Source organism: Triticum aestivum, chromosome 3D, assembly GCF_018294505.1.
Source record: "Triticum aestivum cultivar Chinese Spring chromosome 3D, IWGSC CS RefSeq v2.1, whole genome shotgun sequence".
In the NCBI taxonomy this organism is placed as follows: Eukaryota; Viridiplantae; Streptophyta; class Magnoliopsida; order Poales; family Poaceae; genus Triticum; species Triticum aestivum.
In genome coordinates, this window is record NC_057802.1 from 49,079,248 (window position 1) to 49,088,677 (window position 9,430).

Sequence of the window (9,430 nt, forward strand, 5' to 3'; positions counted from 1 at the left end):
CCTCTCCCTCAACGGGTGTCCTGGTGCTCGACGTGCCTGGAAGGTGGACGAACAAGTCATCACTCCCCCTCAGGTACTTGCCGGAGCCGGAAGCAGCAGAGGAGGAAGGCTGGTCATCAGCCACCTCCTCCTCCTCAGCAGCGGCGGCCCCGCCGGCCTCCCCGGCAGGCCCCTTGCTGGTCTCCTCAGCGGCGGCCTTGCCGGCCTCCCGGGCAGGCCCCTTGGCGGCATCCTCAGCAGCGCCCTTGGCGGCCTCCTTGGCGGCGATCTTCTTGGCGTCCGCCTCGGCGGGCTTGGCGACGTCCTCGATGATGGCGTCCACGTCCTCTGGGTTCACCGAGGAGGAATCTGGACACCAAAGAAGGGAGTGAGGCAAGGCCAAGACCAAGAGCCAGAAAGAAAAAGGAACAGGGACGAAAGGCGAGCGACTTAGCAGCGCCAGTGCCAGGCTGGGAAAAAGAAGTCCCCTCCCCGCCAACATTTGGCGTCGAGGCAAAGCCGCCAACGCCCAAGTTCTCCTCCTCCTCCTCCATGTGCGTGGGCTCGGTGCTTGGAGCCCTAGCCGGGGTCGCCCCTCGGGGCGGCGTGGTCGATGGGGGTGGCGTGTTGGGAGTAGCCCTCTGCGGCTCCTCCTGCTGCCGCTCTCCTCCTGCATACCCGGCAAGGTCAGCACCAAAGTATCGTACCCCTGACACATGTCGACGAGGGGAGAGTAGTGAGCTTACGTCGGGGGCTGGGCCGGGGGCTGTTGTCCGGGCTACTCAGCACCACCAGTGGTGCCCTTGAAGTACCAGCCGGGGGCTGGCCGCCCGCCGAGGTCTTGGACCTTTTCACCCTTTGGGCCAGCGTCTCCACGTCCCTGCAAAGATGAAAACAAGTCACGACAAGCGACACAGATTGAGGAGGCAGAGATGACGGGAACAAGCCAGATAGTCACTCGTCGTCCACCTCCTCCTCTGCTGTTTTCCTCTTCCTCCTCGGGCTGAGGGATCCGAAGTCGAAAGTGACCCCCGTGTAGGCATCTACCGGAGGAGGGGAGGAGGGCGGAGTCTGCGTGCGCTTGGACGCAGAAGAAGCAGATGCCTTCTTCCTCGCTGCCGCTCCCTAAGCTCGAGCACGTCAACTGTCGAGGGGAAGAAGGCGGACTGCGTCCGCTGCACCGCCAGCGCACTCTCCGGCGGCTCCGCCGCTCTGGCATCCTTAGCCACACCCTTGCCCTTGGCGGATTTCGGCACCATGGCGGCTGGGGGAGAAGGGCAAAGCGGAGGGCGACGGGAACGCAACGGCGGCGAGCAAGAGCGAAGCTTAGGGAAGAACAGGAAGACGAGCGGAGGCTTCCGAGATTGGGATTGCGCAGAGGGTAAAGGAACAGTGCGCTCGCGGTTATCCCTTTTTATGGGGAAGCCGCGGGTCGCGCTGCCCATTTACTGCGATGTGACGCATGCGTGCGGGAACCGCCCCACGCATGCCGCCCACGTCACGCGCACCCCTCCACGCCGCGCGCGGGTCGTGGGAAGCGCAACGCGCGAAAAGTTTCACCGCGGTAAAAACCGCCCCGCCTGCCCGCGCACCGTTTTTGGGCCTGGCCCAACAATGTGTCGCGCTTATGTGTGGCCCAGGCCCGGGGGCTCCTGTCGGTGTACGAAAGAAGGGGCGCACCTTTGTACCCCTTTACCTGTGCACGGATAGTCGGAGCCGCGCCCACGGCCACACCAAGCAGAGCAGGGGAGGTGAACCGAGGTAAAACCGAAGCCCGAGGCAGCCAGAGCAACGCCAAGGCCAAGACCACAAAGAGCAGAGGGACGAAGCAGGTTCCCCCGGCAAGACCCTTGCCGGGGCAGCCTCAGCGGCCCCAGCAAGACCCTTGCCGGGGCGGCCCGTCCAACACCAGCGGAGCGCACCACCCTTGAGCCCACAGTTTCCAACACCATCAACCACGTTGGACCAGGGCTCAGGAGGCACCTCCATGGTGGCATGCAGATCTTTGTGAAAACAAGGAACACTCAAGATCAGATGAGGATTAGAAGACGAAGATCCTCGGCAAGATCCTTGCGGAGGAAGGCCACTAAACCCCCGGCAAGATCCTTGCCGGGGACGACAGCGCGCCACGGCAAGACCCTTGCCAGGCCACCCGGCAAGGAGGATGCCAGCAGGGCCACTGCCAGGCCCGCACCAACCAAGTCTCCGCCGCCATTCGCATGCAGCTACCAGCTCAACCAGCTGAGCAGGCACCTGCGTGGAAACATGCAGCTCCCAGACCAACTCATCAAGCGCCTGCGTGGCGACATGCAGATCTTCGTGGAGGCTCCACCACCGCGCCACCTCAGCTGCATTCCTGCCTACATGGCGCCGCACGCATCACTGGCCGGGGCGCGTGTCGAAGCGAGGAGGAGCGGCGACGGACGGGACGGGCCTCGCCCCCCCGTCCCCGATAAAGCTAGGGGACACCTCAGCGGCGCATTAAATGTGTCTTGTCCTTTAATACGAGCGATAAGCTCGCAATACTGTACGCCTTTCCAGCTCCTGTATGCCACTGTGGCAGCCTCTTTCGACTACAAAAGGAGGCCCATGGCATACTGGAGAAGGATTCGGCTCTTTGGAACCACGCACCCACCATAGCTAGTTCGAGAGCTCAAGAACTCTCTGAAATACACCCACCAAAGCAGGACTAGGGTTTTACGTATCCTCGCAGCCCGAACCTAGGTAAACGATCCTTGTGCTGATTACTAATCCTGCTCTTCTCGCAACCCTGCGCCCCGGCAACCGTAGTAGGGATTCTTGTGATCCCATAGGTGTCGTTCCACACCGACACTCTCAAAGTAATTGGCGAAGAGGAGGCAATGACCACCCTCTCTAGTGCGGTTCAACGCCAGAGCATGGCTCGGGATTGATCCCCTAAACCTCAGTCGCTGCCTAGCAATGTGGTCACTGACGACCAATGCAACAACCACAAGCTCCTCATCGTCTGATGACGAATTCTGATGAACAAATGAAGTTGTTGAAAAAAATACTCATCCCCAGTATCCATGGTACCTCGTGAGCAAAGTGTTGAACACCTTGCAGTTGTGGTGGAGACGCGGCCAGTGAAGATCACCCCGGCCTCCTTGTACACACCTGCTGCCTGTAGAAGCAGAGATGAGGGCATTCCAAACAAGCTCAGGGGGTACTGACGGCGCACTACACCGAGGGTGGCCCATCGGATGGCAAGCCAGATGGTGGGCCGGACCCGGGGCCAGTGGGTTGTGACAATTCTAAATGCCTCCAGCTAATGAAGGGAGCCCTCTCCAAGAAAGTCTACTAACTTGGAGGGCATGCCAAGGACTCCTCTTTTGAGTAGGGCTTTAGGTCAGTTAGGATTCTTGTAACCCTAAGCCTCGTCCCCCTTTATAGACGAGGCTAGGGGATAGCTCAGGGCATCAACTTCATATTCATCGTCTCGGTAGAAACAATCACCTCATACTTGTAACCCCCTCACGCGATGTGTTCTCCACCACCAGTAAAATCAAAGCAGGAGTAAGGTATTACCTCAACCATGAGGACAAGAACCTGGGTAAACTCCGTGTGTGTGATCGCCTCTGGCACTTCCGGTCATGCTATCCATCCTACCAAGGCCACTGACAATTTTTAGTACCGTCAGAGCGTGACACGACAAAGACACGCAACATACAAGGAACACTATCAACCATCTTTGACAATGTGGGGACCATGAGAAAGGTTCTCCGAAAGCAACACCACCAAAAAGGGAACGATGCACAAACGCCACCATCGTTGAATCCTACCATTGAAGGTCAGACCTTGAGTTTTCACCCCGAAGAGAACATGTGAGGGCCTTCAACAAGGGCATGATGTGTAAGCACAATCATTGTTAGGTGCAACCAACAAAAGCCAAACCTAAGGTTTTCAGCCGAAAGACCCGGTACTCAGAAGAGCACCACCAAACCGTAGTCCTCATGTATTGTCGTCACCACTATCGTAAGAAGACAATGCTGCATGGAGGAGCACATCGACATGCTGTAAGCTTTTCTCAAAGAACTATGAGATACTAACTAGCTAATTTCAGAAAGAAAGAAAAAGGGCTATGATCAACAGGAAATATTATCAATTTAATTAGCGTGTCTCCCCAAATTAAGCTACTAGTCAAAAGCAATGTAATTCAAATCCAATGCTTCTGTTAATGATCAGCCGGCTAACATTTTCCCCGTTTTGCTGCTCCAATGCCTTTCAACTATAGGAGAATTTCTCTTGAATGGAACTATGGTGGTCATGGATTTCCTAATTGTGGCCAAGTTTAAGGTATTTTCCTAATGATTTTGTACTTATTATACTCCTATAAAGGATGCTGCAATACCCGCCTTCTCAGGCCATTCACGGCTTCAATGGCCCCTGCACTGTTCAATCGATTCCCAGTGCGGCCCTGTGCCTGCCTGGCGGCTTCACCGCCGTTCGATCTTGTTAACCCGTTTCTCACCTTTGTGCCGGCTTCATGTAGCGTCTTCCGGTCGACCCTGCGTGTGCGTGTGGATCTTTTGCCTGGTTGCGTCTAATTCATTTCCTATCGGAACCCACTCCTCTGCCCTTTTTTTTCCTGTGTCATTCCTTCCTCTCTGCCCAACTGTTGGTTTTCGGCCGTAAGACCGTTTTAAATGCGGGAGCCTTTTCAGTATCTTAGCAAGAATTAAACCATTTCTCTAGGCATCCCATGCTCTGAATCCTGATGCTGACATGATTCATGTCATGAACACGGTACCACAACTTACAACATCAACAGGACAGAAACACTGCCACCTTCATCGGTGAGCTCTCGGCTTCATTTATTTAGCATGTCATATGTACAAATATTGCAAGTGAAAAATACAGAGTTGAGTTGGTTTCTATCTATGTACAAGTATCAAGTATGGTTATAAAAGACAATTGAGAGGAAAAACACAGATTCTTCGCAGGAATAAAAAAAGGGGGGAGATGGAAGACAGATGTTTAGGGTTATCTTCCATTCAAGTAAGACCGAGACGACCCTGACACTGAAGGACCAGAGTGTGCGGACAACAACCGCGACTGCTCCCCTTGTTTCATATCCTCAACCCCCTCAACATTCAGAAATGGAGGATCACTCAGGACAATCTCGACATCATGCTTGTGGCTTCTCAGCAGCTCGACGACCTTGGTCATCGTAGGCCTGTCACCAGGGTTCGCTTGGGTGCATAGCAGCCCGATCTGCACTATATGCAAGACCTTATGCCGGATCGTGTCTTTGTAGATGATCGGATCGATAATCGTCTCTACTGTGTTGTCCTTGTAGTGCTTCCATACCTTCAATGCAAACAAGTCACTTGCATTAAACAGATTGTGAGACGGCAACATGGTGCCTGTTTGAGACACAATGTTATGATGCAAGTCAAATAAGAAAGAAACTTTTGAACAATAAAGCTATGCTTTCACCTATTCTGTTTTAGCCATGCAAACACAGGAATGGTGTCCGATGGAACATAACCATAAATCTACTTTCATAGAGAAACCTCTCTTCTTTTTGAGTAAAAGTAACTCAAGCATGAGATCAGTGACCTGAGCAGTACCTTTGTTAACAACGCCTGCCCTCCGTGTGAGCCAATTGGGCCGCTACATCTTTTCCCCGTTACAATCTCCAGAAGAAGAACACCATAGCTGAAGACATCGGCCTTCTCCGTAAGATGGCCATGCACGATATATTCAGGAGCCATGTAGCCTCTGCAACAAACTTATTCAGTGAGCTCAAGATCAAAAAATTCCGCTGTGTCCATTCGACATGACAGTGAAATAAATCATGTGGCAACTGCAACACCTCTGGTTAAGAATCGTGTGGCAATATCGTACCGATGGTTAAGAATATGAAAAGAAAAACGGAGCTTACAATGTTCCAGCGACACCAGTTGTAAGATGAGTTATGTCTGCTGCAAATGCTCTTGCAAGACCAAAATCTGTTATTTTGGGCTTATACTTATCATCCAACAAAATATTACTAGCTTTGATGTCTCGGTGGATAATCCGTATTTCTGATTCCTCATGGAGATAAGAAAGCCCCTCTGCAATGCCTTGAATGATACAAACCCTCAGATCCCAGGTTAATTTTCTGCTACGACTTGCATCTGGGAGGATACTACAGGAAATAAGTTATACGGTTTACAACATTTAAATTAAAATTTCTTCAGAAAGTTGCACTGATAGAAGAGTTCAAGTCCACTGCATTCCTAATCATTCCATTTTTAGAGCGAGATGGATAAGGGCCCATTGTAGAGCTTTAATATGAGAGAATAAAAGGGATAGGATAATACGGTCATGCAAAATCAACAAGAGTCGACCAAGACAACTATACCCATGTACCAACAAAAGCTAGAGTTTTTCATTGTTAAATGAAAAAAAATCAAAGAAAATATGGTAGAAGTGGAGATTTAACGTGTGGCATCAAGCAAGAGGCTTACCAAACAAGAATAGTTCAAGGCTCTTGTTGAAGTAGTATTCATAAACAAGCAAGCTCTCTGGGCCATTCACGCTGCAGCCAAGCAACTTCACTAGATTCTTATGGCGAACCTGACTTATGAGTTCGACTTCATTGAAAAACTGCTCGACCCACTCCCTTGTATTTAGGAAAAGCCTCTTGACAGCAACTTCTTTTCCATCTGGCATAACAGCCTACAGAGCTCATCGCATATCAGGGTCAACATATTTTCTTCCTCACACTACCTCTGAGGGCAAGTCAATCGAAAATTCAGGATAAATTAACTAACTATACATGTTTACCTTGTATACAGCTCCGTTGCTCCCTTGACCAAGTTTGTTTGCTGGATCGAAATAATTTGTTGCTTTCCTTAGCTCTTCATATTTGAAATTTAAACTGGACTGTGCAATTCTGACAGAGACTCCATCTCCATACATATCTGTAGTTCACCATAAACACATTCAAAAGAATAATATGAAGAAAAGAAGAAGATGGTCGATGAATGATTAAACATTTCTTTCTCCTTAGAAAAACTGACCTATGAATGATTTTGACTGTTTCTTTCTCCTCAGAATTCCCTTTTTCCAAGCCAGAAAAGCAATAATGAGGACAACTATAAAAGCACCTAGAAAGGAACCCACTAATATCCAAACGACGCCATTCTTTCCTGCGCATTGTAGAGATTTGATCATCAGTGCAAAAACAAAAACAAATGGATGTATCAGGAGGATTCAGAGAATTGTTAACGCCATAATGTGTGTTTAGTCAGTCAAATGAAGCTACCATACTGGTGGTTAGATGTAGATGTAGATTAGTCATGCATATGCACTCACATAAGGTAACTTTGTACTGTAGGTTTTAATGTTTTATTTCCTGCTTTGCATAACCTAAACAAAAGCTTCAAGTGAAAGATATTCCATAGACCATAGCTACCATTTTCAAAAAAGTAAAATAGCTAGAGAAGAAGTCACCAATGCTGGGTCAAAAGTATTCCGAAACTGGTGAATTTGTAACCGGTTTTTGACAGCCTCAAAGCACCGCCTCTTTGGGTTTGGGCATTTCAGTCAACAAAGTGAGGTCATAAACGTGACCAGGAGCTGAAAATAGTCAAAATTATGTGGCACTGCCACTGAATTTGACAGCACAAAGCTAGCTGTTTGGTGAAAATAGTCAAATTCCCCTACCCCGGCCTAATGGATTAGCATCTCAGACGAATGAATGAATGATTAGTTAGTAGTAAAAAAAAAATGCATTTTCATGTTAGAGCTGCAGCAGTACCTGATGATCCCGACCCCGCCGTGGCGTTCACATTCCAGAAGAGGCGCGTGGAGTAGCGGAGGTAGCAGCCGGTGTAGAGCGCCCGGCCCTCCGTCGCCGGCGCGCACCCGGCCGCCGCGCGCGCCGCGGCGCGGAGGCACTGGCCGCACGCGGTGGCGTTGAGGCTCCCCCAGCACTGCGCGAGCGCGAAGGCCGTGGCGCCCCCCGCGCTCGCCGACGCGACCGCGTACCCGTCGGCGTCGCCGCGCACCGCCGCCTCGGTCACGTTGGCCACCGCGGCCCTGGCCGCGTCCGCAAACCCCCGCAGGTTGCTCGCGTTCCCCGGGGCGCAGACCCTGGCGTCGGCTGGCCCGAGGGCCTCGCCGAGGAAGGAGTAGTTGCCGTAGCGGCCGAAGCAGCCGTCGAGGAAGAGGCGGCCCCCGACCCGCGGGTAGCACTTGGGGAGCAGCGACCGGACCTCGGCGAAGCAGAGCTTGCAGTCGAGCGGGGAGAGGTCGCGGTGGCACTGGCCCAGGCCGAAGACCGTGTTGGGGCCCCTGGCGCCCACGGCCGAGGTGCCGAAGCCGTTGGCGCTGACGTTGCTGTTGAGGTCGTCCATGGCCGGCACGAAGTTGTCCGCCAGGACGGGGCCGGAGACGGCCGACCCCGGCGCGCAGGACTGGCCCGCCACGGCCGTGCGCGGGTCCCCCGCCGCCGCGGCGCAGAGCGCGCAGGCGAGCGCGAGGAGGAGGAGGAGCCGGTGCGTGGGCGGTGCCATGGTTGGCTGCGTGGGGGCGTGTTGCGGTGGGAACTTACGGCTAGGTAGGTGGTGGGTGGGTTTGGGGTGAGCGATCCGGTGGCCGCCGGACCGGACGGAGACGACGGGTCTAATGTAAATTTGCCCAAAAGGTGGAGGAGGCGGCTGGCCCGGCGATGGCGACCGGGGCGAATGGAACGGGAAGTTGGTTGGGCTGCTGGATTTGGACACTGGGCAAGACGGCCGGGACACGTCACGTGCAAGTGCAAGTGCAACAGATCGCATGGCTCGGAATGTGGTGGAGGGCTCTGCTGCGGCGGCGCGGGCGGTCGCTGTTGGAGGAGGCGGGCAAGAAAGTCCGGCGAGGGTACGTGCTTTCGCGCCCTGCCGACCAGAACGAAAGCCGGGTCATCACCCTTGGCGTGCCGTACCAATAAATGAGCCCTTAATCCACCCACATTTTATTTATATTTTTTTAAACACAATACAGACGCAAGCAAGCGCTCATATACACGCGCATACACTCACCCCTATGAGACTATCCACAATGGGAGTAACATAGGTAGTAACATCGCACATATCTAGATAATATAGATGATGTGGTAAGCAATAAATGAAGAAAGAGAGGCATGTGGTAACATAGCTAGTTACTACTAATGTGAGTAACATCACACATATCAAGACAAGATGAGTCTATAGCCTAATAAATGAAGTGTTGTATGTTACCACACATATGTTACTCCCCACTATAGAGGTAGTAACATAGAGTAGTAACGTGGGCATGTTACTATACTATGTTACTACCCATTGTGGCTAGTCTGAACACACACGCACATACACTCACCCCTATGAACACACACGCACACCCTACCCCTATGAGCACCTCGAAAGACTGAGCCGGTACATCATCTTGAAATTTACGAAGTCACCGTAGCCACCTCGTCATC

At 52.4% G+C, this 9,430-nt stretch overlaps 1 protein-coding gene across 2 annotated transcripts; it reads right to left on the bottom strand.

Annotated features, from left to right (window-relative positions):
* Positions 1 to 4,767: 4,767 nt before the first annotated feature.
* On the bottom strand, positions 4,768 to 8,783 carry LOC123077307 (cysteine-rich receptor-like protein kinase 2). 2 transcript variants are annotated; one of them, XM_044499559.1, is made up of 7 exons: positions 7,748 to 8,783; positions 7,008 to 7,136; positions 6,772 to 6,908; positions 6,453 to 6,663; positions 5,885 to 6,065; positions 5,571 to 5,721; positions 4,768 to 5,307 (listed from the first exon to the last, which is right to left on the bottom strand). In XM_044499559.1, exons 1-7 carry the CDS (start codon positions 8,766 to 8,768, stop codon positions 4,981 to 4,983), a joined length of 2,157 nt encoding a protein of 718 aa, XP_044355494.1. In that variant the 5' UTR covers positions 8,769 to 8,783; the 3' UTR covers positions 4,768 to 4,980. The 2 variants fall into 2 exon arrangements, with proteins under 2 accessions (XP_044355494.1, XP_044355493.1); XM_044499558.1 differs by having other exon boundaries at positions 5,885 to 6,119.
* Positions 8,784 to 9,430: the final 647 nt, after the last annotated feature.

What these genes read in the sequence shown, in the direction of transcription:
- LOC123077307 (XM_044499558.1), bottom strand. Translation starts at nt 8,768, where the DNA reads ATGCGATCTGTTGCACTTGCACTTGCACGTGACGTGTCCCGGCCGTCT. An exon ending in GGCGGGGTCGGGATCATCAG is followed by an intron (nt 7,137 to 7,747) that starts GTACTGCTGCAG and finishes TACAATGCGCAG; the next exon opens with GAAAGAATGGCGTCGTTTGG. An exon ending in ACAGTCAAAATCATTCATAG is followed by an intron (nt 6,909 to 7,007) that starts GTCAGTTTTTCT and finishes GGTGAACTACAG; the next exon opens with ATATGTATGGAGATGGAGTC.